This window comes from Phascolarctos cinereus, unplaced genomic scaffold (assembly GCF_003287225.1).
Source record: "Phascolarctos cinereus isolate Bilbo 61053 unplaced genomic scaffold, phaCin_HiC Scaffold_3;HRSCAF=262, whole genome shotgun sequence".
Lineage (NCBI taxonomy): Eukaryota > Metazoa > Chordata > Mammalia > Diprotodontia > Phascolarctidae > Phascolarctos > Phascolarctos cinereus.
In genome coordinates, this window is record NW_027555736.1 from 136,189,008 (window position 1) to 136,216,954 (window position 27,947).

Here is a 27,947-nt window from a genome sequence, read left to right on the forward strand (position 1 = left end):
ATTTTGGGCTAGAACACCAATTCTATTGCTCTTTGATACATAGTTTGCTAAGATCTGTGGTCTTTTAGTGTCGTCTCTGCTACATCTTGTGTGATTCTAATTGTGGCACTGCCATATTGAGATTGTTTTTTCTTGTTGCTTGTAATATTTTATCCTTGAACTGGGGGTTTCAGAATTTGACTATAATAGTCCCATGGGTTTTCCTCATAGGATCTCTTTCAGGTGGTGATCAGTGGATTTTTTCTATTCTACTTTCCCCTCTCGCTCTAATGCTTCAGGACAATTTTCTTTAATTATTTTTTGTATTGTTTTATCAAGATTCTTTTTTTGATCATAGCTTTCAGGTAGTCTGATTATTCTTATGTTTTCTCTTCTTGATCTATTCTCCAGATCAGTTGTTTTTCTTATGAGCTGTTTCACTTTTTCTTCTATTTTTTCCATTCTTTATATTTTGTTTTATTATTTCTTGATCTAAGTTCACTGGCTTCCCCTTACCCAATTCTGATTTTCAAGGAGTGATTTTCTTCCTTTAAGATTCTGGATCTCCTTTTCTAATTGGTTGACTTTCTTTCCATAATCTTCTTTTCCTTGGAATTTTTTTTTTTAGTTTTTCCTCAATCTCTCTCATTTGATTTTTAGTCTTTTTAAAGTTCTTCTATAAATTATTTTTGGGCAGGTGACCATTTGATGTTACTCTTTGGAGTAGAAAAGGGTTTCTTTGCTTTAGTATCCTCCTCTGAAGACAAACCTTGGTCTTCTCTATTCCCATAGTAACCCTCTATGGTGGGATTCTTTCTTCTTTGCCTGTGCATTTTTTTAAAATTTGTAGTAGCTTAGTTTTTGTAATCACCTCTAGTCCTGAGGCATGGGGAGTGGTACCTCTAGACTCAGCTCTTTGCTCTCTCCTGTGACCTGGAATGGGAACCAAGACCTCCACCTTCCTATAAGTGCCCATGCTCTGGTTCCTTCTTGCCCCTGCTGGTCTGGAATTCCTTGTCAGCAGAGGTTCCTTTGATCTTTCCCATCTCAGATGCCAAGCACCCCTCACTGTCTCAGGGGTAAAGTTCCTGTGGCTGGGGCTGAGGCAGCCTCCCCACTCAGCAGGGGACTTAGGCCCTAGCCTGGAGGTGTTTACTCTTCACAGGGAACAAAACTTATCCTGGGACTTTTCTTCAGATCTTCTCCAGTTGTCCCAGGAGGAGACCCCTGTTCTGCCTCTACTCTTATTTCATTTTATTGCTTAAAATTCACCGAGGCATTATTTCATCTCTTTTGTGAGAGAAAATCTTGAGAGCTTGGAATTTTCTGATCTATTCCACCATCTTCCCAGAATCCTCTCTCAAAATTGTTCTTAATAAATATTGTTGTTACTGTGTACAACATTCTCTTGGTCATTTTGCTTTTTATTATGTTCTGCAAGTATATCCATATTTTTCTAAGATTATAAAGCTCATCATTTTTTATAACACAGTAGTATTCCATCGCAATCATACGCCATAATTTGTTCAGCTATTTCCCAGTTGATGGACATCCTGCAATTTTCAGTTCTTTGTCACTACAAAGAGAGCTCTATAAATATTTTAGAACATATAGGTTCTCCTTTTCCCCTAATCATCTTGGGAAATAGACCTAGTAGTGGTATTGCTAGGTCAAAGGGTATAGGCAGTTTAATAACAACTAGTGCATAATTCCAGATTGCTATCAAAAATGGCTGAATCCATTCACAGTTCTGCCAATAGTGAATTAGTGTCCCAAGTTGTCCACATGCCCTCAAACCTTTGTTACTTTCCTCTTCATTCATTCTAGCCAAACTGATAGGTGTGAAATAATATTTCAAGGCTGTTTTAATTTGCATTTCTCCAATCAGTAATTATTTAGAGCATTTTATGTGATAATAAATTGTTTCCATTTATTCACTGGAAAACTGCCTGTTCATATCCTTTAACCATCTATCAACTGCGGAATGATTCACATTCTCATAAATTTTACAAAGTTCTTTACATATTTGAGATATGAGACCTTGATCTGAGAAACTGTCTATAAAAATTTCCCCCCAACTTTCTGCTTTCTTTCTAATTTTGGCTACATTTGTTTATTTGTACAAAACCTTTTTAATTTAATGTAATCAAAATTACCCATTTTACACTTCATACTGTTCTCTTGTTTATTCATAAATTGTTTGCATATTCATAAGTCTGAAAGGTAATATATTCCATGTTTTTAAAATTTTCTTGTAACATCTCTCTTTATATCTAGGTCATGTATCCATTTTGATCTTATCCTGGTAAATGGTGTAAGATATTGGTTTATGTCCATTTTCTGCCAGACTGTTTTCCAGTTTTCCCAACAATTTTTGCCAATGAATTCTCATCCCCCAAACTTAAGTCTTTACACTTGCCAAATACATGATTACTACATTTATTTGCTGCTATAAATTATATGTATATGCTGTTCCACTGATCTATCTTGTTATTTCTTAGCCAGTACCAGACAGTTTTGATAATTACAGTCTTATACTATAGTTTAAGATCTTGTATTGCTAAACTTCTTTCCTTTACATTTTTATTAGTTACTTTGATATTCTTGACTTTCTGTTCTTCCAAATGAATTTTGTTATTTTTTTCTAATTCACTAAAATAATTTTTTGGTAATTTGGGATGGCATTGAATATATAAATTACTTTTGGTAAAGTTGTCATTTTTATTATATTGACCCTGCCTACCCTTGAACAATTAATATTTCTCCTGGGTTTGTTTGGAAGGTGTACTCCCAGGTATTTTGTACTGTCTAGAGTTATTTTAAATGAGGCATCTCTTACTATCTCTTCTTGAAGGATTTTGTTTAGAATTTCAAGTTTGTTTGTCTTTATATTATTATTGTTGTTGTTTAAATTGTTCTCCTGGTTCTGCTCACTTCACTCTGTATTAGTCAATATAATCTTCCTAGGATTCTCTGAAAGTCCTTTTCAAAATTTCTTACAGTGCGTTAATGCTGCATTACATTCACATAACATAATTTGATCTGCTAAGATCCAATTGTTGAGTATTCCCTTAGTTTCAAAATTTTTTCCACTATAAAAAAGATCTGTAAATATTTCGTTTCCCAAAGGGTCTTTTTCTTCTTTTCTGATCTCTTTAAGAATATCCCTAGCTTAAAGGGTATATGCAAAGTTTTTCAACCTTTGGGGCATAGTTTCAAATTGCTTTCTCCAGTGGCTAGGCCCATTCACAGCTCCACCAACAAGATATTAATGTAGCTATTTTTCCATACTACTTACAGATCTGGATTTTTCCTTTTTTATCACATTTAGCAATCTGATGCATGTGAAATAAAGAAAAAATGTATTCCTCTAATTATTAGTTATTTGGAATATTTTTAATATGGCTTTTGATAGGTTATATTTTTTCTTCTAAAGACTACCTTTCATTGTCCTTTGGCAATTTATTAATTATGTATTCAATTCTAATAAAATAAATAATAATTTAATATAGATTGGCAGAAGAAAAATCAAAGTTAAAATGGACTGTGTTAAATTAAAATGGAATTCATTTCCCAATTAAAAGTAAAGATACCGTAAAATGGATTTTAAAAGCAGAATCTTTTAAATAGTATAGTATATTGTCACAAGCAAAGAAATCTAAATAGAAATGTTTACAAAGAATTAAACTGAAAGATTGGGCTAATATCTCTAATGTCATAGTTCAGAAAAAACAATGTTAGTTTGTCAATATCTGATGAAATTCAATTCTTACCAGAATTATTGATAGATAAAAACAATTTCCTTATCATTAAATGTATCATTCAGAGTTAATTTTTTAAAATCTTATTTTATTGATGTTTTGACATTACTTTTGTCTATAAATATATCCTAACCCATTGCCTAACCAGGGAATTTTTCTGAGTCAAACTTGGTTAATATAATTGCAGAATAATCATTTTTCTTTTCTTTTCCTTTACACTGTTGTAGTCATAGTGTATTTTCTTTTCCTTGTTCAACTTCCTTAACAGCATCGGTTAATATACATCTTCTGATTTCTTATATTCATAATTTCTTTCAATACAGTAATGTTCTATTATATTTATGTATCATAATTTATTAAGCTATTTCCCAATGGATGGATTTTTTTTTTAGTGTTCCTTGTTTAAAAAACAGAAGGAAGTGCTGCTTTGAATATTTTGTTTGTATTTGTGTTTTAACTGCTTGGATATGTAATTGGATTTCCCAAACATAGGGTATATACATTTTTGTTTCTCTAAGGTAATGTAATCCTAATTTCTTATCAGAATGGCTGGATTTCATAGCTCTACCAACACTGTGTTGTTGTGTCTGTCTTTCCATAGCACCTTTGACACTATTTCCATCTTTTGATATTATTCCCCATTTGCTGGGTTTGGGGTGAAACTTCAGGGTTATCAAGATGCATATTTCTTTTAAAATCAGTTATTTTGGAGTATTCTTTCATAGGGTTGGAAATAGTTTTTTTTTAATTTTTAACAAAGTAAACAGAATGCCACAAAATTATAATGAACAAGATGATATACAAAGAAGATACATGAAAAGACACTTCCCCTTCTTATTTCCAGAGGTGGAGGAAAGGGTGTGTGAGTTTGCTGGACTTTTTTTTACTTTGTGATAAAAAAGGTGTTTTCATTAAGAAATGTAGGTGATGGTAAAAACAAAAAGACATGAAAATATTTATAAGACTCTCCCCACCCTTAGCCCCAGAAGTGAAAGTTATCAATATCAAATGGTTTTGATGGTTACTACCTTATAAGTAATTTTGGTGAGCTACAAAGGGCTTTTATACAAAGCACAGATTACTTTTGACCAAGTTTGAGGATAAGGAATCCATAAAATAGGTGACATTTGAGCTGGAAACTGACAAAGGGGTAGGATTCCAATTCATGGAAATAGTGTATGAGGATTCAAGGATTTAAGACTGTCTTTCAAGTTTTACTTTCAGATCTTGTTGCTTCCACCTCCCTTTGATTTAGTTTCTCATTGTACCTTGCCTGCAAATATACCTTATTAGTTGGTCTATTTCATAGGATCACAAAATTACTTGAATACACTACTTTCACCCAGCTTAGGGATTATTTCAACAAATAGTCTTTAGCCTTTACTTCCTCAACACCTGCAATGAAAAAGTCACTGCAAGATATTTCATGCATCTTGGAGTTATTTCAAATGACATTTCCCTCTTGATTATTTCCTCTTCTATTTTATTATTACTGTATAGAAATAATGATAATTTTTATGGACTTATCTTGATACTTTACTGAAGCTATTATCTGTTTTAGTTTATTTGCTGATTTTCAATAGTTTCTTAAGCTAATCATCTTATAATTAACAAATATGGATAATTTTATCTTTCCTTTTTAAAAAACAACACCTATGTTTTAAATGTTTTCTTTCTTCTGTCATTGCTCACATTTCTAGAACTATGTCAAATAACTACTGCAGAACAGGAAATCTTTGCTTTCCTCCTATATTTCTTGTTGAAGAGTCTAATGCAGGAGTTTTTAACCGAGGATCCATAAACTTGTTTTTTTTAAAAAAGTTTGATAAATACATTTCAGTGTTGGTTTCCTTTGTAACCATACACACACACATATGTACATACATACACACACACACACACATATAATTTTATGCTTTTTTCTAAATTACATATAAAACAAATTTTAACATTCATTTTTTAAAAATTTTGAGTTCCATATTATCTTCCTCCTTCCTTCCCCTACCCCGCATTGAGAAAGCAAGCAATTTGCTACAGATTATATATGAAAGACATATTTCCATGTTAGCCATGTTCAAAAGAAGATTAAAAAATCCAGGAAAAATAAAATTTTTAAAAGTATGCTTTGACTTTCATTTAGACTTTATCAGTACTTTCTCTCAAGATGAATAACATTTTTAGCCTAAGTCCTTCAGAATTGTCTTGGATCATTGTATTACTGCGAATAGCTGAGTCATTCATAGGTGATCATCATACAATGTTGCTGTTACTGTGTACGATGTTCTCCTGGTTCTCCTCATTTCACTTTGTATCAGTTCACATAAGTCTTCCCAGTTTTTCTGAAGGTCTCTTACTTGTCACTTCTTATAGCGTGATAGTATTCCATCACAGTCATATACCATAGTTTGTTTAGCCATTCCCCAATTGATGGGTATCCTCACAATTTCCAGTTCTTTGCCACCACTAAAAGAGCTGCTATAAATATTTTTGTACACATAGGTCCTTTTCCTTTTCATTTTTTTATTCTTTGGGATACAGACCTAGTAGTGTTATGACTGGATCCAAAGGGTATGCACAGTTTTATCGTCCTTTGGGCATAGTTCCAAATTGTTCTTCGGAATGGGTGGATCAATTCACAACTCTACCTTTGGTGTCCTAATTTTCCCACACCCCCTTCAACATTTGTCACTTTCCTTTTCTGTCATATTAGCCAATCTGAAAGGTATGAGGTGGTACCTCAGAGTTTTAATTTTCATTTCTCTAATCAGTAATTATTGGAGCATTTTTTCATATGCCTATGGATAGCTTTGATTTCTTATGACAATTGTCTTTTCATATACTTTAATCATTTATCAATTGTGGAATAACTCCTATTCTTATCAATTTGACACAGTTCTTTTTATATTTGAGAAATGAGGCTTTTATCAGAGAAACTTACTGTAAAAATTTCCCCTTTTTTGCTTTTCTTCTAATCTTGGCTTCAGTGGTTTTATTTGTGCAAATCCTTTTTAATTTAATGTAATAAAAATCCATATTACATCCTATAATGCTCTGTATCTCTTGGTTAGGCATAAATTCTTCCTTTATTATTTTATGCTTTTAACAAAATCATTCAGTTTCTTATATGAATCAGATGTTTGCTGACCAAGGAACTTTATCAGATCTTTTCACCCCTTTGTTGTATTAATTAATCTACATTGCTTCAACTTATAATGAAATTATAATAGGCAGTGTATTTTATTTCTCTGTATATTTCTCTTGGCTATTTCTTTTGCTTCCCTACTAGAACTCTTCATGATAAATGATTTTCTTCTTCAGTATATTCTTTATTCTTTGTAAGCTTGTGTGTTTAAGTGTGTATAGTAGCTTTTATTTTAACCTCTGATGAAAAGAACTGGCATTTTAGTGCCCTGAATATATCCAAATTTTGTTTGTGATACAATCAAACTATTGAAATTACAATCAGGAAAAATAATCTAGACAATTTTATGGAAAATATAAAGGCTCAAACTTGTCATTAATTGCTCTATGTCTGTTCTTTCAATTGAATTAATATCAATAATAGATGAGTAATGAATTAATCCATAGACCAAGCTGTGACAAATTAATTGATAGTGAAATATTAAAGAACCCCCCCTTTTTTGTTTCAGTTTGAAACATGAGAAAGAAAGGAAAATTGAATATGGATGTGGTATTATTAAAGCTATGTTTCTTGGAACTTCCTTATGGATATAATGATAATCACAATAACTAGTTATTGCATAACTCTTTAAGGTTAGCAAACCCCTTTACAAATATCTCATTTTATCATTACAAAAACCCTTTGCAACATGCAAATACTTCATAGCATAGATCCATAAAGGATCTTAGAGATCATCACATCAAACCCCTGCATTTTATAAAGAAGGAAGTTGACGCCCAGAAAAATTAAGTGACATGTTCAAGATCACACAGCTAATAGCTGATAGAGCTGAGATCTGAGCTCCTCTTCAATGCGCTTTCTCCAATACTATATTACCTCATGAGACTAAGGAAACCAAGGTTACCTACGTGAACCTTTAAAATTTCTTGTAACTTTCTCAGTGATTTTTTGATTGCATTTTTTTTTGGAAGGAAGGAAGTCTCAGTCACATAATTTTTAGTTATTTTCTATATATTTTGATGAAATAGTACATTTTGAAGTATTTAATAAAGCATGGTGTTTGGTGTCATGAATTAATTCTTATTGGTTATATGTCTGGCAAACAGTACCAGTTGATAATGAATTTTTTTCCTTATGCTATCATAGTTTTGTGAATAGTGATACTCATTTCCTTCCTTCCAATCACTTGACTTGTTCTTCTAGTGTTACCTTAAATTTTTTCTACTGTCTTATGAATGAAATCCAAAGCTCTAGAGTAGACAGAACATTAGATTTGTCAGCAAAGGACCTTGGTTTGACTTGGGGTACTTGAGAAGTGCCTTTGAGCTTAAGTTTCCTCATTTCTATCAGCAGATTAGACTAAATGATCTCTAAAGTCCATTCCTGCTCATGCTCCTATCACCCAAGGCATTTATGAAATATTTTCTTAATTGAATTAACTTCATTGAATAAATTTCATGATATTGACAAAATGTATGTGGTAAGTGATCACACTTACTTTTGCTCTTCATCTCCTACACCTTAAGGAGCTGGTAAGGGGAGGGTGGAGTGGGAGAAGAACAACAGAGCAACAAATCTTTTCTATAAACTTTGAACTGAGCAAAATACTGTTTTAGATCAGTTCATTATTTAGAAAATATAGCATGTTCTGGTGAGTATGTGCTATAGAACCATTTCATTAATTTCTTTTCTTTGGAGATATTCTATATTAATGTAAACTTAGGTTACAACCGAAAGCAAAGCCTTTGGCTGGAAATGAACTTTAAAAATGTGTTCCTTTTTTGTTTAATTCAACCATGTTTTCATCATTTTCCTGATGAAGACAAGATTTAGGAACTAAATGAAGATGTTCAGATAAATTAAGCTCTTAAACTGTGTTTGCTGAAAAAAATTACCATTAATGTGTTAATGCACTGTTATGATTCTATTTCATTCCCTTTCAATTTAACTAACTGCAGATGAAAAGATTCAATTGCATTAACTCTTAAAAATAAATCTTTTTTGCTTTTGCTGTGTCATGTATAAACTATGTATAATGGTTTAGTTTGGGGGTTTCTCTGAATTACTTTGATGTCCCTATTCCTGTTGATGTTTTATGTTGTGTCTAGACACAAACAGTAGTTCTTGCTACCTTGTATTGAAGTACTATGTATTTATATTTATTTATTCTTATATTTATTCTGTATTTTTTATATTTATCTGCTCCATTAATGAATGAATCTTCCTGTAAGTACCAATTATTTCATTCATTGTATTTATGTATCACCTCTAGGATCAAATATAAAGTCCTCTGGTTTCACAACCTGGCCCCCTTCTGCTTTTCAGTATTCTATACCTTGTTCACTGCCAGTAGATACTTAAAGGTTCAGTGACACTGGCCTCCTTGCTGTTTGTTGCCTAAGACACTCTGTCTCCTGACTGAATATTTTTCCTACCTCTCTCCATGCCTGGAATTTTCTGCCTCTTTATTCCTCCTTCCCCCCCCCCATATCTTTGTCCTAGCTTCTCTTGTCTTCTTTCAAGTCCTAGCTAAAACAGCACCTTCTTTAAAAACAAACAAATCATGAATACTAGTGCCTTCTCATTGGTGATTATCTCTGATTTATCCTGTCTACATCTTTTTCATACATATTTGTTTGCATGTTATCTCCCCCACTAGACTAGAACCTTTTTTGAGGGCAGGGACTGTCTTTTGCCTTTTTTTTTAAACTTCTGTACTTCACACAGTGTCTGCCACTTAATGAATACTTAATGGTTTCTAACTACTGACTGACCCCAACATCTGGCCCTGTCCCTGGCTCATCATAGACCTTTAAATAATAATTATTGATTAATTAATTCTTTTGACTAATTTAACCATCAACTGGCTGAAGTGATTAGTAAGTTTAATAAAATTAATCTGCTTTTCATAATGATTGGAAATAGAGGAAAGAACAATTGACTTAAAAGATTGGGGTTCCAATTGTGGCTGTACAACCTTGTGACTTTGGGTCAATTACTTGACTTCTGAGAAACTCAGTTTCCTCATCTATAAAATAGAGGTGCTAATAATTATCCCGTCTACCTTACAGTATTAGTCCAAGGAAAGTGCTTTCTAAATTTGGAAGCACTATATATATGTGGTGTATCATCATCATCATCATTTCTCTATAATAACACTACTCTCATGCTTTTTCATGGTATGATAAAGCCTAGAGTTTAAAAAGTGATACAAAGGCATTTTATTAAGCTAGAAAGGCTGCAGGTGTGAACCTGACATCAATCCTAGAAATGTTCAGGTAGGCTCTTCACCAATGTAGCCACCAACCAATTTACTTCTCAGGGTAATGAATTTTCTGGCTCCACATCTCCTTTGCAAAAGACTATCTATCAAGTCATAAAATGGCTGCATTTTCATTGGTGGAGGAAATATTCAAAATAATACAATAAGTTCTTTGAAGAATATTATTTTATTGTTAATTAGGTTGTATATATCCTATGTATCCTTGTATTCAAGATTAGATTATTGGTGGAGATACCTCTCTGCATCATGACTAAGAATATCACATGAATTTTTTTGGCCTACTTTTCCCTATATCACCTGAACTTGAAGTACAGTGGCTACTTATGGCCATCTCACTGTTAAATCTTCACAAAAACTTTCATCTGCTCCATTTCCAACTTGGGCCACTTTTCCCCTATTTAGGCATCTTTGTAACTGTCTGGCTACTTAACCTCTATCTGTCTGTTTCCTCATCCATAAAACAGAGATAATAATAGTGTTTACCTCTCAGAGTTGTTGTCAGGATCAAGTGAAAGATCTGCAAAGCACTAGTACAATGTCTGGCATGTAGTAGGCACTCTAAATGCTATCTAGGATGAGGATGAGGATGTAAGTAGAATGCACAATTGAATGTCATAAGAGTAAAAGAGAGATTCAGATGAAGACTTTTTTTTTAAAAAGATCACTTTCAGATGGGAGTGATCATGTAAAGCTTCATGGGATAGATGGCACTTTAACTGATTCTTGAAGAAAAGAATGCATTTTTATTCTCAGAGAGGAGAAGAAAGTCACGTACCCCAGGATTGCATGAATGCACTTTGATCAGTGAGTTATGGACCAGAAATGGCTTTCTGTACATGTTCTAGACTAGCTGGAAGTTTTTATTTGAAGTCTTAGTTTTGATCACTTATTGGAGAAAGTAATGATCATTTAATGAATAATAGTTGTCAAATTGAATAACTTTTAATGAAACATTTTATTTTTATTTCAGTTAAATGTGTTACTACTCACCAGAGATATATGTGACTAAAGAGAACTTAGAATTACATAGTTTTCATGTTTTATTTTTTCAGAAACTGGCTGTGGATTCAGTGTATTTGAAGTCATTTTTAGGAATTATAAGTCTTTGATCATTTGTAGAGAAACAATAGCCATTAATCTCATCTCGGGAAACAAATAATATAAGAACTTTAAAGAAAACATTACTGGTGAGAAATAAATAACTTTATACCAGGCATATTTAACCTTTTCCTTATTTTATATTTCATGAGATTCTAAAAAAATGAATGTAGATTATGGACTGGGTTACAATAAAAGCATTTTTCATGAAATTTCAGCATGCCTTCAAGCTATACTGATGACAGTGCCTGTATTAATTCTTCTTTTGTTGTCATAGAGACTCCTGGGAAGTTATCTGGAGGGCAGGAATTATGTTATAGTTCTCTGTATCTGAGACAGCACCTCATGTAGTGTAGTATTATGTCAAAGGAGTCAGAAAATGTGTTGAATGAGTAGATGGATGGATATACAACCAACATTGTTTTTTATTGTTTTAATGTTAATAATATTCCATCTCAACTTCAACTTTCACAGTACCCTCTATTTATTCCATGTGGTAATCTTGAGCTTTATAGATTTCATTTATTTATTTATTTATTTACGGGTTTTTTTTTAAAATGAAGTTTATTTAACTAGCCTAACACAAAAAGCAAGAGATAAGAATAGAACTAAGTCATAAGGTCTCTCTGCAGAGTCAGCAACAGTACATTTAGTGTACAGAAATTCATCCAGATGAGAATAGGATTTAACCGCAAGCAGAGGCAGAGTTAGGTGTCTATACAGATTGGATAAACAAGGAGTTCCACAGAAAGCATAGGGCAGAGATCAATCATCTTATGGCATGTGGGACAAATCTAGCTCACCTCTTGTTTTTTGATGACCCACATATACCATTCATAGCTTGCAGGCTCTACAAAAACAGAGAGCAAGCTGGATTTAGCCTATGGGCCATAGTTTGCTGACTGCTCATATAGAGGATAACTGATCCCACAGTCAGGTTACAACTGAATTTGCATGATCAGTGGAGGTTCAGTTAAGGACTCTCTTATAATTTAGGCTGATTAAATCTTTTGACTTAATTAGATAAAAGATATAGCTTGTTTCCCAGCTTTAGTTCCATGAAAAATAATGATGAAATAATGGAAGCAATACAGCTCAATTCCATAGGCAACTACTCAAATTTAGATCTCAGATTCACATAATGCTAACTAGTGATAGGAACTCTAAAGATAAACTACAATGGGTCATACTTCCAGGACAGGATCACAAATTCATCCCAAAGACAACTAAGGAAGGAGCTGTGGAACAGAGTGGGGCTGGAAACAGAGCCAGAGTCCAAGAGCAGAACAAGATATCAGGGCTGTCATTCTTATCCCAGAGAGGGGATTGGGAGCTTAGACTCAGCCCTGGGGCCCAGGACCTTCTGTAGTATCTCCCTAAAACAAGAGAAGGGATCTTGGACTTAGTCCCTTTGGGAAATTCAGTACCATAGTGCTGTCACTTTAAGAGAGAGGATCTTGCATCCAGACCCTGGGAGAACAGGTCTGGAGTGCTATTGATTTCACCATAGAGTGGAAAGAATAGGACTAAGCATCTGTCCCTCCAAACCTGCAGACCCTTCCAGCTAGTTGACATGGGTTAAGGCCATAAACTGCCAACTGCAGCTCTATCTAGGGGTAAGTATATGGCTATATTGCTTAGACACATCAGGGTTTGGAGCCTGGAAAGCCTGGGGGACAGTGATCAGATTGCTGTCTCCTGAAAGCTTGTAGCACCCTCTCCAGATCCCTGTGATCCTTGAAGAATGGAGCATGTACAACAAGGAAGAAGTAATTATAAAATACCAAATAAGGCAATCTAGGGATTTATGGCCATGACTGTCCTGACAAAAACATTCAGAATATAGCCCTGCTTTAAAATTTCAAAGAGGAGGTAAGACAGGAAGAATGATAAACAGTAACAAAAAAAGATAATGTGCTATTAATGATGCCAAAGATGCTTGATATACAAACCAGAAGAGGAGAAGAACTCTCAAACAACTGCAAATGAAGTCTCAAAGAATGACATAGCTTGGCCACAAACTATTAGAAGAAATTAGAATTCCTTAAAAAAAATTATCAGCTTAAAAAAGAGTTAAAATTTACTTTACATAGAAAAAGGAGTGTTAGAGGAAAGAAACAGAAAAGAAATAACTAGAGAGGAGATATTTGGAAAGAGAATTAACAACTTAACATGAAATGTATGAAACCTTGCCCAAGCAATAAACTCTGAAAATTAGATAAACGAAATATAAGTTAATGAAACAAAAGGAACAAGAAATGTTAAAAACCAAGTGAAAACCTTGAAAAAATAGAAAAAAAGGCAGGGTATCTCAATATAAAACATGACTGATCTCGTATACAAGTAAAGGAAAGATAATCTGAGAATTACTGGATGGCTTGACCAAAAAAAAAAAAAGCCCAGGTATCATAATGTTTCAAGAAACAAATGATACTTCTTTAAACACTTAAATAGAGAAAGAGCAGATCAGTGAATTGGACACACAATTTAAAAAAAAAACAACTGAGAAAGAACAAATTAAAAATCTCCAATTAAACACAAAATTGGAAATTCTAAAAATCAAAGGAGAGATTAATAAAATTAAAATAAGACCATGAAACAAATAAAACTAGAGCTTGTTTTATTTAAAAAACAACAACAAATAATAATAATAAAATAGATAAAGCATTGGTTAATTTGATCAAAAAAAGAAAGAAGAAAACCAAATTGCCAGTGTCAAAAAAAAAAAAAAGGTGAATGCACCACCAATGAAGAGGAAATTAAAGTAATCATTAGGAGCTATTTGGCCCACTTATATGTACATAGATCTGACAATCAAAGTGAAATGGATGAATATTTACAAAAATATGAATTGCACAAATTGGTTGTATAGTTGTCATCCTTGGTTCTCAGAAAGGACTAAAGTGACATCACTAAGTTGGGGTCAAGGCACAGTGTTTCTGACTTTGGCTGGTCAGACCAATACAAGCTAAGAAGACTGTACCACAGTTCTGACACAAATAGTCCATATGAACATTTAGAGTGAAAATGTCTCTAAATAATATGCATCTCATATTTGTATTTTTTTTGCCCAGATTAATAGAAGAGGAAATAGAATGGGTTAAATAACCCTATCTTAGAAAAAGAAATTGAATAAGCCATAAAATGAGCTCCCTAGGAAAAATCCCCAGATTGGATTCACAAGTGAATTATATCAAACAAATAAAGAACATTTCAAATACTATATAAACTATTTGAAAAAATAGACAAAGAACGGCAGCTAGGTGGCACAGTGAGTAGAGCTCTGGCCTTGGAGTCAGGAGGACCTGAGTTCAAATGTAGCCTCAGACACTTGACACTTACTAGTTGTGTGACACTGGGCAAGTCACTTAATACCAATTGCCTTACCAAAAACAAAATAGACAAAGAAGGAATCCTACCAGATTCCTTTTATGACACAAACAGGTGCTGATATCTAAATGAGGAAGAGCAAAAACATAGAAAACCATAGACCAATTTCTCTAATGAATATTGATGCTAAAGTTCTAAATAAAATATTAACAAGGAAATTATAGCAATATGTCACAAAGGTCATACATTACGATCGGTTGGGATTTATACCAGGAATGCAAGGCTAGTTCAATATTAGGAAAACTATAAGCATAAATGACCATATTAATAACAAAAGCAACATATATCATATGATTATCTGAATAGAGGCAGAAAAAATTGGGCAAAATACAACATTTATTCCTATTGAAAACATTAGAAATCATAGGCATAAATGGAGCTTTCCTTAAAATAAGAAGTATATATCTAAAGCCATCAGCAAGCATTATTTGTAAAGGGGATGAGCCAGAAGCCTTCCCAGTAAGATCAGGGGTGAAGCAAGGATGCCCATTATTAGTGAGTATTGTACTAGAAATGCTAGTTATATCAATAAGAGAAGAAAAAGAAATGGAAGGAATTAGAATAGGCAATGAGGAAATGAAACTATCACTCTTTAAAGATAATCAGGATATGATGTAAATCTGGAGAGAATTAAATGGGAATAGAAAGGAATATACTTTTTTCTCAGCAGTGCATGGTACCTTTAAAAAAATGACCGTGTATTAGGCCATGTAAATTTTATACTTAAATGCAAAAAAGCAGAAATATTAAATGCATCCTTTTCAGGTCATAAGGCAATAAAAGTTAAATTTAATAAGGGGCCATGGAACAGATTAAAAATTAATTGGAAACTAAATAACCTAATCTTAATGAATGAGTGCACTTAAGAACAAGTTATAGAAAAAAAGATTTTATTAAAAAGAATGATAATAATGAAGCAACATGTCAGAACCAATGGGTTTCAGCAAAAGCAGTAATCAGAGGAAAATTATATCCCTAAATGTTTACATCAATTAAATAAAGAATAAGCAGACCAATGAATTGGATTTGCAACTAAAAAAACTAGAAAAAGAACAAAATAAAAATCCCTAATTGTACACAAAATTGGAAATACTAAAAATTAAAGGTGAGATTCATAAAATTGAATATAAGAAAACCATTGAATTAGTTAATAAAACTAGAAGTTGGTTTTATGAAAAATAAAAAAATAAACCAATGGTTAATATGATCCAGTATCAACTAATTCCAATATTAAAGAATTTGGAAAAATAGGCAAAAAGGAGTCTTATCAAACTCCTTTTACAAAACAAATATAGTACCAATGCCTAAGCCAAGAAGAGCAAAAACAGAGAAAGAAAATTTTAGACCTATTTCATTAATGAATATAGATGCAAAAATTCTAAATATAAAATTAGTCAGAATGTGAAAATGAGTTCAATGTGAATGTATATTTAGAGCCTATAACAAATTGCACACTGTCTTGAGGTGGGAGGAGAAGAGAGATGGGGACAAAATTTGGAAGCAAATGTTGAAAAAAAATAAATTAAAAAAAACAAAAAATTAGTCAGGAGACTACAACAATATATTATAAAGATTGTATGTGGTGACCAAGTAGGATTTATACCAGGAATGCAGAGGATGGTTTAACATAAGGAAAACTATCAACATAATTATATGTCAATAACAAAAGTAATTAAAATCATATGATTATATCAATAGATGCAGGAAAAGCTTTTGACAAAATGCAACATTCATTCCTACTAAATGGTATAAATGGATTTTTCCTTAAAATGATAAGAAACATCTACCTAAAACCATCAGCAAGCATAATTTATAATGGTGATAAGCTAGAAGCTCATTATCACCAATATTATTCAATATCATATTAGAAATGCTAGCAATAAGTGAAGAAAAAGACATTAAAGGAATCAGAATGGGCAATGAGGTTATAAAACTGTGATGATGATATGATGATATACTTGGAAAATCCTAGAGATTTAGCTGAAAAGTTAGTTGAAATAATAATTTTAGCAAAGTAGCAGGATATAAAATAAACCCACATAAATCATCAGATTTCTTTATATCACCAGTGAAACCCTACAAGAAGAGATACCTCATTTAAAATAACTATAGACTATATAAAATTTCTGGGAGTAACACCTGCCAAGAAAAACCCAGAAACTACATGAACATGATTATAGACACTTTCTATACAAATAATGTCAGATTTAAATAATTGAAGAAATATTAAAGTGTTTATGGATGGGCAGAGCCAATATAATAAAAATGACAGTTCTGCCTAAACTACTCATTTAATACCATCCCAATTAAATTACCATAAGATTATTTTATTGGTATAGAAAAAATAATAAAATTCTTCTGGAAGAACCAAAGGTCAAGAATATCAAAAGAATTAATGAAAAAAATGTAAAGGGAGGAAGTTTAGCAGCAACATATCTTAAGCAATATTATAAGGCAGCAATTTTCAAAACTATCTGGTACTAAGAAATAGAAAGATGGATCAGTAGAACAGAGTAGGTGTATAATTCAGGGGAGTAAATGATTATAGTAAACTTGTCTTTGACGAATGTAAAGATTTAAGCTTTTGGGGTAAGAATATACTATTTGATAAAAATTATTGGGGCAAGTAGAAATCAGTCTGACAGAAATTGGGTATATATCAATATCTTAAACCATTTACCAAGGTAAGGTCAAAACTGATCCATGACCTAGATATAAAGGGAGATATCATAAGACAACTAGAAGAACTTGGAACATATTACCTGTCAAACTTATGGAAACGAGAAGAATTTGTGAATAAACAAGAGATAGAGAGCATTTGAGATACAGAATGAATAATTTTAATTACATTATATTAAAAAAGTTTTATACAAATAAAACCAATGTAGCCAAAATTTGAAGGAAAGCGGAAGATCAGGAAGAAAACTTATAGACAGTTTCTCAGATAAAGGTCTCATATCTCAAATGTAGAGAACTTTGTCAAATTTATAAGAATATGAATCATTCCTTGATTGATAAATTGTCAAAGGATATGAACAGGCAGTTTTTTGATGAAATAAAAAGGAAATCTAGTCATATGAAAACATGCTCTAAATCATTGTTGATTAGAGAAATGCAAATTAAAACAACTTTGAGATATCACCTTACACCTATCAGATTGGCTAAAATGATAGAAGGGGAAAATAACACATGTTGGTGGGGATATAGTAAAATTTGGACATTAATAACACTGTTGGTGGAGTTGTGAACTAATTAACCATTTTGGAGAAAAATTTGGAATTATGCCCAAAGAGGGGCTATAAAACTGTGCATACTCTTTGAACCAAAAATACCATTACTAAATCTGGGATATATCCCAAAGAAAAAAGGAAAATAACCTCTATGTCTTAAAGCATTTATAGCAGTTCTTTTCGTGGTGGCAAAGAATTGAAAATTGAGGGGATGCCCATTAGTTGGGGGATGGCTGAACAAGTTATGGTATATGATTGTGACGGAATACTATTGTGCTATAAGAAATTTTAAGCAGAACACCTTCAGAAAAACTAGGAAGACTTACATGAACTGATGCGAAGTGAGGTAAGCAGAACCAGAACATACACAGCAACATCAATATTGTATAATGATCAACTGTGAATGACTTAGCTATTCTTAGCAATGCAATGATCCAAGACAATTCTGAAGGATATATGATGAAAAATGCTATCAATCTCCAGAGAACTTTAGAATGCAGATTGAAATATAATTTTTTACTTTATTTTTCTTGGGTTTTTTTGTAACATGACTAACATGGAAATGTGTTTTGCATTATTTCACATGTATAATTTACATCACATTTCTTGCCTTCACAGTGAGTGGGGAAGAGATTGTAGGGAAAGAGAAAATTCAGAACTCAAAGTTTTTTGCTTTTTCAAAAAAGAATGCTAAAAATAAATAAGCCTTATGGAAAAAAGCAACAAATGGTACTGCCCAGCTGTATTAGAAAAAAAAAGGCAAAATAAAAGTAAGATTTACTCGTCCCCTCCTGAAAAACACTCTAAATGAAAATTCCTGGGAATGTTATAGCCCAATCTAGAATTTCTATGTCAAAATCTGCAAACAGCCATCAAGAAAGAGTTTGAATACTAAAAACTATAGGCAAGATAACTTAAAGGCGCAAAGAGCATGGAATATGATACTACAAAAGGTCTAAATAAAGGCCTACAAGGAAGAATAACTGACACAATGAAAGAGTATGACCTTCCATGAGATAGAGGACTTCAAGTCCTTCTTGATGAAAAATCCAGAGTTGAGTAAAACATTTGAAATACTAATTATAGGAGTGAGGAGAAACAAAATTGTAAGTACATTTGCACAACTGGAAGGAAATTAATATGGATAAAATGTTTCCATTCTAGTGGGGAAACCAGTATAACTATTTCTTATGAACCCTAATATACCAGTCAAAAAGGTAGTCAAATAAGAAAGAGGACCTGTAAGTAGTTTTATTATGGTTTGATGGTCTTAAAAATAGGAAGGCAAGAAAAAGGAGGGTAAGATACACTAGAGAGAAAAAGGGAAGTTTGGAGGAACTTAGATAATTATAATGGAGAAGTAGAAATCCTATAGAAAGAAGGAAGTGGTAGAGGGAGCAAGTTACTTACACCTTAGTTTCATCTGAACTGATCAAAGAAAGGTAGAACACACATATTTACTCTCACTCAAAGTTGCTGGTGGAGAAATATATTCAACTCAACATAAAATGGGGAATAGGAAGGATAGATACAGGGAATAATTAATCATAAACAAAACAAACCCAACCTTCAGAGGGAGGAATCATGAAAAAGTTTTAAAAGGAAAAAAAGGAAGAAGGAAAGAAAGACAGGAAAAAAAGAATAGAGAAAGAAATAATAAGAACTTGTGATAAACAGAACATGGAGCAAAGAGAGGGGAAAATGTTTGAGAATAGAATGGGAGGGCGAGGAGAGAATATTCAGTAAGCCATCCTAATTGTTGCTGTAACTGGGATAAATTCATCCACAAAATGGAAGAGGATTCCAGAATGGATTAGAAGCCGAATACAACAATGTATTATTAATGAAAAATAGATGAAACAAGAAGATTTACACAGGTTTGAAATAAGGAACTGAGGCAAAATCTGTTACCTTAGCTGAACTCCAACAAATAAGGGTATTAATCAAAATCTCAGGCAATTTAATACTGAAGCTCATCAGGGGAACATATTAAGTTCACAAAGTACTGAATCAAATGAACCCAGTAGCCTTGTTTCCAAAGAACCAAAAGACCCTAGCGAATGGGGTAAGTCTCACTATGTGACAAAAACTGCTCCAAAAACTAGATACCAAATTTGTAGAAATTGGGTTTAAATGATTACATCAGTGCAAACAGAAAGAACAACCAGCCAGGGGAAAAAACCAACAACAGCTTGAGAATCTCAAAATTACAAAAAAGAACAAGCATGGCCTGAAAGAAGAGGTGAGAAGGCATTCTCAATATCCCCCTCTGCAGAACTGCAAAAGTGAAATCTATTAAACAGAACAGCTCTGTTGTAGACAAATCACTGCACCTTTGCTACTCTGCTTCTATTCTCTAGAAGCCAGCTACTTGTAAAGATTATGTGCTATACTTTAACCATTATTTTGCCATGAATGTTTTTTTCATCCTCTCTCTCAACTATGGCCATATTATCCTCAAAATATCCTAGATAAAGCTCCTTTCATTACCCTCCAAATCTTTCTCTTATATAAGCTTTTATATTTCTCTCATACTCCCCCCTTCCCTTCATCTAAGTGCAGTCTTGGGATTATCCTTGACTCTTCCAAATCTACCTCAAACTCCAAATCCAATCAATTGGTAAAGTTTGTCAGTCCTATTTGCACAATGTAACTCTTACCTTTTCCATTCTCCCCACTCACATAGCCTCTATTCCAATTTAGGCCATTGTTGCCTCTTGCCTGAATTGTTACAAAAGCCAACTAATCTGTTTCCTTGCTTTAAGTCTCTCCCTTATTCATTCTGTCTTCGGGAATCTGCCAAATTGATGTTCTTAAACCACATATCTGTAACCCTTCTATTCAAAAGATCTTTCATGCCCTCTATTGCCTTTGGAATAAAAGATACATTCCTCATCTGGAATCTGAAACTTTCCAAAATTTGTATCACAGTTTTATTTTCTATTATTTCCTCTCACAATTATCCATTCTAATTAAACTGTCTTGCCAACTATTTCCCATACATGATGTTCCATCTCTCCTCTCATTGCCATGTTCAGAATGCATTTCCTACTTCCCACCTCTGCCTGGTAGAATTTATAGCTTCCTTCACAGACAACAACTCAGGTGCCACTGTTACATGAGATCTTCATTCCCCCCACCCCCGCCTTAGCTTTCTCTCCAACTTGAAATTACTTGATATGACTCTGAACATACTTTGTATTTACATATATGTTGTATAAAAAAAATCAACAGTCATTTTTGTACTTGTTATGCAAAGAGCCCATTTCTGTTAAAAAATCGTGATAGATCAAGGGAAATCCTTGCTGTGAAAGAGCAGAGCAATGTCCTAAGCTAATTTGTAGGCTATGAATCTATCTTCTATTATGCATGTTGCTTGAAACTGTAATTCATTGAATATTTTCTTTAGCTATCCTTTCTGACCTGTGCTGTAAGTATACTATAGTATTTCTAGTATTATGTAATTAAATCTTAAACTGTGCCATTTCTCAAGAAGACAGTTTGGCAAAATTGGTCCTCTTCTTTCTGAAAATGCCATTTGTGCACAAATAGTTGGTGAAGTAGAACTTTGGAATCCATTTATATATTATTTTAGAATGTACTATGACTTTGTTGAATCTTTTGGTAGATGGAAGTTGTGAGAACAATGAAATGTTTCTAAAAGCTTAAACAACCTTTTTCACAAAACCACAGTAACTTAATAGTTGCCATTGTCTGGTCCTACTAGTATAATTAATGCAGAACACAGGGTCTGGAATCAGAGGACCTGGCTTTGAATAATTTTCCCTAAATTCTGTGTCTGACTATTTTATTTCCTTTCTTGAGAAACTTCAGAAAATCCTTATTGCCTCTAGGATAAACTACAAATGAATCAGCTTGGCATTTAAAGCCCTTTTAAATTTGCTGCAGTTCTGGACTTTTATCACATTACTCCCCTTTACACACTTTTTATTTCAGCAGAGCAATCCTATTCCCTGAGTTTGACGTTCCGTCTTCCACCCCCTTACCTTTGCATAGGCTTCCCTGTGCCTGTAATGTGTACTTTTCTTATGTCTACTTCTTAGAATCCTTGTCATCCCAGTTCAAGTACCACCTTAATTGTTAGTGTATCCTCCCTTCCAGATTAGTTTCTGTTTACCAACCTATGTACATGTTTTATCCTCCAATAGAATCAGCCACCCAGTCAACTGGCATTTTTAAATCTCGTACTATGTGCTAAATACTTTGCTGATACAAAAGCCAAAAGTAACATGGTCCCTGTCCTCAAAGAGTTTACATTTTAATGGTGGAAACAAGATGTACACATACAATACATGTAGAATACATAATATATGTGTGTATATATGTATAATATATATATATAAATCCACATATAATTTATGCATATATAATAGTTTCTATAAAGCTAATCTGACCAACATATAATAATGTTTTCTAAATTGTAACAGCAAAAAAAAAAGCTGATGGTTTACAGTTCATTTATTTAATTTTATTTCAGATTTTGTCAGTTGGTACAACTGAGACTGAATAATCAATCCTGTTTTGAAATCTGGTCTCTAGATTATTAATTATAATAGGTTCCAGGCAAAATTGTGACAGCCTGGGTTTTGTAAACACTCTACTTTGCTTTCTTAAAGTGCTAACATCCATATAAATATGGAAGTTGAGAGAATGCATTGTGTTTTTAAAATACATGGTTATCATTCATGTAATTATTTGATGAGTTTAGAATGCTTTAAAGAGTTAAATGAAAACTTTCCTCTGACCTTTCCCATTGGATAATCAATTTTATTTTCATTAATTTCCAGATAACCTTCTTCATGCTGCTGTCTGCAGTGTGTGTAATGCTGAATTTGGCTGGTTCTATTCTCTCCTGTCAGAATGCTCAGTTAGTCAACTCCCTAGAAGGCTGTCAGTTGGTGAGTAATGAAATGGAGACCTTCAAACAAAGGGCAAAGGCTTTGATTTCGCATTAAATCCATTTTAAAATCCACATCTTTTGGTGTTTGTGGTTTTCATTCAGTGTTTCCATTGATTCAGACTTTTGAGTTGTTTAAAGAAATTAAAGTGATTTCTAAAAATATTTCCCTCCACATTATAGCTTATTTTACTTGAAAACCACTTAGGATTAGTGTAACCCAAAGTAACACAATGTAAAAAATTTTTTAAGAACAAATGTTTTACATTTACTGAGTGATAATTATTTTTTAACATTTGTCACAGTGATATTTTTATAATTGTTTTTGTAAATTGAAATTTTAAAATGTATCACTAAATTAATAATAACTTGAATGCATAGAAAGTACATAATATAATTCTAAAAATCTTGAATAACAGTCAGGAGACTTGGGATTCCTGTCCTGGCTTACCACTAACTTGTTCTAGGTATTGAGACAAGCCATGTAATATCATTCAGTCTCATTTTTCTCATTTGTAAAATGAGGGGAGTGGATTTCTGCCTCATTCTCCTGATGGTCAGAATTCCAGTTGATTTTCTATTTCTGTAGTTTGTGAGCCATTAAAGGCTATGCTGAATTGCTTCAAGTTTTTTTTTCCTTGTAACATCCTTATAATATTTCTTACTATTTTTCTCTTAGTCTCCCTATTTTAGCTCCTAATAGAGGAACTTGGGATGTTGCCTCACATACATCTAGGCTGCTAGAAGTGAGGTTAAGTGAGCAGAGCTTCAAAGCTGATAAATTCCCTGTGCTCTGAGAATGCATCTTAAGTACTTTGTTTTGCTGTGTGATGTTAATTATAGCTTATGTAACATTGTTCAAACTTATCCCAAAAGTGGGTAGAACATCTGTGGCAAATCTAAATTAAATAACTGAATTCTAGACAAGTAGTACTGCTGCACTGCCAATATTCATCCTCATCTGGAACTCACCGGCATCTTACTGTCTCCCTTTAAGTAAATATCTACAGACATAAAACTCTAGTTCACAGAACAAACAGAGCATGGTACTATAAAGATACCAAGGTCATAGGTTCATTCTCTGTACAGATCACTTAGATTATCTCAGAAATACAATAACACACAATACCAATAACACTGGTTTACCATCTTACAAATGCTAGTTATGAGAAGTGAGAATATTTAAATAGATCCATCATTACAAATGTAAACGTTGAGAAGTTTATGCCTTTTGTTGAGAGAGCAGTAATGTAACCTTCACATATGAAAGACCACACATTCACATAAGTGAAGACACTGTTTTACTTGAAGCATAACTGGACTATATAATAGTAGTATTAAGAGTAGTGCTAGTAGTAGTGGTAGTGGTAATAATAGAAGTAGTGGTATGGTGGTTGTAGTAGTAGTAATAATGGTAATTGTAGTAGTGAATTGAAGTAGTAATACTAGTACTAGTAGTAGTGGCAGTAGTAATGGGCATCTTGGTAGTACAATGGATATAACTTTGAGTTTGGAATGAGGAAGACTCATCTTCATTTGTTCAAACCCAGCCTAAACACTTACTAGCCATGTGGTCCTGGGCAAGTTACTTAATTCTGTTTGCCTCAGTTTCCTCATCTATAAAATGAGCAGGAGAAGAAAATGGCAAACTGCTCCCGTATCTTTACCAAGAAAACCTCAAATGGGGTCACAAAGAGTTGTACATGACTGAAAAATGACTGAACAGTAAGTAGTAGTAAATAGTAGTGGTGGTAGTAGTAGTACTAGTAGTAGCAGAGGTAGTAGAGGTAATGGTGGTAGTGCTACTACTAGTACTAGTACTAGTACTACTAGTACTACTATACTACTACTACTACTACTACTACTACTACCAGTAGTAGCTAAGTGGTATAGTGCAGGGCTTCTTAAACTTTTCCCACTGGGACGATTCTTTGTTGGCGTTGCATGGCCTGGCGGAATGCATAATGCAAAGTGTGCATGCTTTATGCTCCTATCCCAGCTACAGTGAAGTTACTTGATGCAGCACTGGAATGTGGGCAAGCATTGCCAGAAGCACCTCAGCTTCATTATGGTTTGATTTTGAATTAATTTTAGGTCATTGAATGTTCAGAAACCTTTTACTGTTGCCAGTTTTTTCCTCAACCTTTTATGAGGTCATGGCCCACAGTTTAAGAAGTGCTGGCAGTAGATAGAGTGGAAAACCTGAGTTTAAATTTGACCTCAGACACTTATTAGCTGTGTGATCCTGGCCTCTGTTTTCTTAAGTTTTCTCATCTGTAAAATGGAGATGATAATAGCTCTCAGAATTATGAGGATTAAATGAGATAATATTTGTAAACTACTTAACACAATGTAAGTGCTATATAAGTATTAGTGAATAGTTATAGGGCAGTGATAGTAGTAGGTACAAAGGCAGCAGTAGTCATTAGCATTTGTGTTGCACTTTAAGATTTGCGCAGCACCTTATATATAATCTTACTTGACCCTCACAACATTTCTGTTAAGTGCAGTTAATATTGACATTTTACATATGAGGAAACTGAGTCTAAGACAGTTTAAGTGACTTAAATGTCTGAGGCAGCATTCAAACTCAAGCCTTCCTGACTTCAAATTCATATTAGAGATTGGGGTTGAGGGATAAAGAAGAATGAATGTGATTTTATGTTTATACACTCTTAGGTGCTTATTTATGGCTGTGAGTACATATGTTCCTTTATAAATCCTTGATTTTAGAAAGCAATTCCTTAGGGATTATCCTGAGCCTTGATTCAAAATCCTGTGGTACAGAAGTAGAAAGAGAAAAGGCCAAAAAAATCTTGTTACGGGATATCTGTAATTCCTGCCCTACTCATGAGCTGGAAGTCAAGGGCATCCCAAAAAAGGGATCTGATGAGACACCTACCTTCAGAGGACACAGGATTTGAATAAAATGGATGCTCATTCTAGAAAGTTTTGAACACAAATGTATACCTAAACTCTGCACTGTAAGCTCCATTTTTTTTTCTGGAGGCCTAGGAGCTGTTGACCTTTCTAAGGCGAGAAAAGTAGCATCTGATAAGCAGAAGACTTGAAATCTCTTAGAGGACAGAGGCAGCTCCAAGCCTCTTGAGATCTGCCACCCTGGGCTATCAATCCTAGGGTGGCCAGAGGAGAAGTGGTCTTTTTCATCATAGGATCCAGGTGTGAAGCATCTTCACAGAGGTATTTTGAGTCAGTGCTATAGAAAAGTCTATGATTTGGGTCAGAGCTATGTACAGATGGGTTAATGCATCAATTAATCACCAGGTATTCATTAGGCATCCACTATGTACTGGGCACTTTTCATAGTGAGGTACTTCTCAATTAAGGTAAGCAGACTGCAGATCTTCTATGCCCCTCCGGGGTTCCATATGGCCTCACCCCCCCCCCCTGCTCTTCTATGGTCCCTGCAGCTGGAGCTGCTTTAGAGCCTGGAGCTGAGGTACCTGACTGCACCTAAGCTGTAGCCCCAGTAGTCCCTGAAGCCCCTTCAGCCTTCCCGGTACAGAACCAAGTCGAATTTGCTAAAGTGAATTTATGTAAAGCAAGAACTGTGTGTAAGTACTTTTAATTCAAAGACAAAAAAAACAATGAAACTCTGTGGGAGCCTAGTTCTTTCCAGGAAGATAACATCCTATTAGATTGCAAGCTCTTTGTTTCATTCATTCATTGTATTTATAAACCCAGTGCCTTGCCCAGAGCCTGGAACATAGGCACTTAATAATATTCATATGTGAACTATAAATAAAATATGTGAATATAAAATATAAGTAAAAATAATGTGTATGTGAATATAAGCAAAATAAAATAAATGCAAAGTAATTGAGGGTGAGAGGGGGCACCATTAGATTGTGAGCTCCTTGGGAGCAGGTAGTGAATTTTGCTTTTCTTTGTTTCCCCAGTGCTTAGCACATTGCCTGGCACATAGTAAGTGCTTAATAAGTGCTTAATTGATGGACTAATTAGTCGTGGGGTATATCTGGAAAGGTTTCATGTGGAGTATGCACTTGAGCTAAATACTTGAAAGAAACAAAGGATTCTAGTAGACAGAGATGAGGAGAGAGTGCATTCACTACAAACATATGGGATAGCCAGTGTGAGAGATGGTAGAGTAGTTTGCATGAGGAATAGCAAGGTTAGTTTGGCTGGATTATAGAGCCTGCAGGAGAATGATTTCTAATAAGTCCAAAAAGTTGGATGGGCTTGGGTTGTGAAAGGCTTTAAGTTCCCAACAGAGGACTTTGTATTTTCTGCTGCAAGCAATTAGGGAGCCAACTGGAGTTGGCACTAGAAGCAATTAGGGAGTAACTGGAGATACTTGAATAAGGGAGTGTCAGGATCACACCTGTGCTTTAGGAAAATCACTTTGGCAGCTTTGTGGTGGAGAGGAGAGAGACTTGAGGTGGGGAGACTAATTAGGAGGCTATTGTCCAGGTGAGAGGTAATGAGGGTCTGAGCTAGGATGGGGGTTCTCTGAGTAAAGAGATGGGTGTGAGAGATTTTGTGAAAGCTGAAACAACAGGATTTTATCAAAATAACGTACCATGGACATGAGCTGGCATTAAGTTCACTTCATTGCTTGTTGCTTCTATCCTGTCTGACAATGTTTCTATTAAAAAATGGGGAAAATGGTTTTTAACATATTTGTATATAACATTATAATGAGAAAAATGATGACAAATATAACTATAGATTATTAATAAAGTCATGACTGTTATATTTGATTATATTAATAATAACAATAATTATATATGTTGTATATTAATGACCATAAATTCATGTGATGAATATATATATTATATACAAATTTATTTATAAGCATATGTTTATATATAACATATATGAAACTGTGAAAAATGGGGAGGAATATAGCAAAGTTTTGAATTATAGCCCCAAATTCTGCAAATAGAAATTATGGTAAAAGTTTTGCAAACCTAGGAAGGACGTTTAGATGAAGATGGAGTAAAAATTGTGGGACTCTTTATACATTTCTTAGACTAATAATTTCTTAAAACTCTATTTGTATAGCCCTTTCTGTTTTTCAGATTTAAACAACTATATAGTTGTTATTTTTATCATTATGTTATCTAGTTTGATCCTCATACCAATCTCATTTTATTGCTAAGGA

At 33.6% G+C, this 27,947-nt stretch overlaps 1 protein-coding gene across 1 annotated transcript in view; it reads left to right on the forward strand.

Moving 5' to 3' along the window:
- Window positions 1-27,947, forward strand: part of ENTREP2 (endosomal transmembrane epsin interactor 2) — a 534,833-nt gene that overhangs the window by 332,427 nt on the left and 174,459 nt on the right. The window contains exon 3 of the mRNA XM_078151179.1: window positions 22,692-22,802. Coding sequence (XP_078007305.1) covers window positions 22,692-22,802 — 111 coding nt within the window. The remainder of the gene's footprint in view (window positions 1-22,691; window positions 22,803-27,947) is intronic.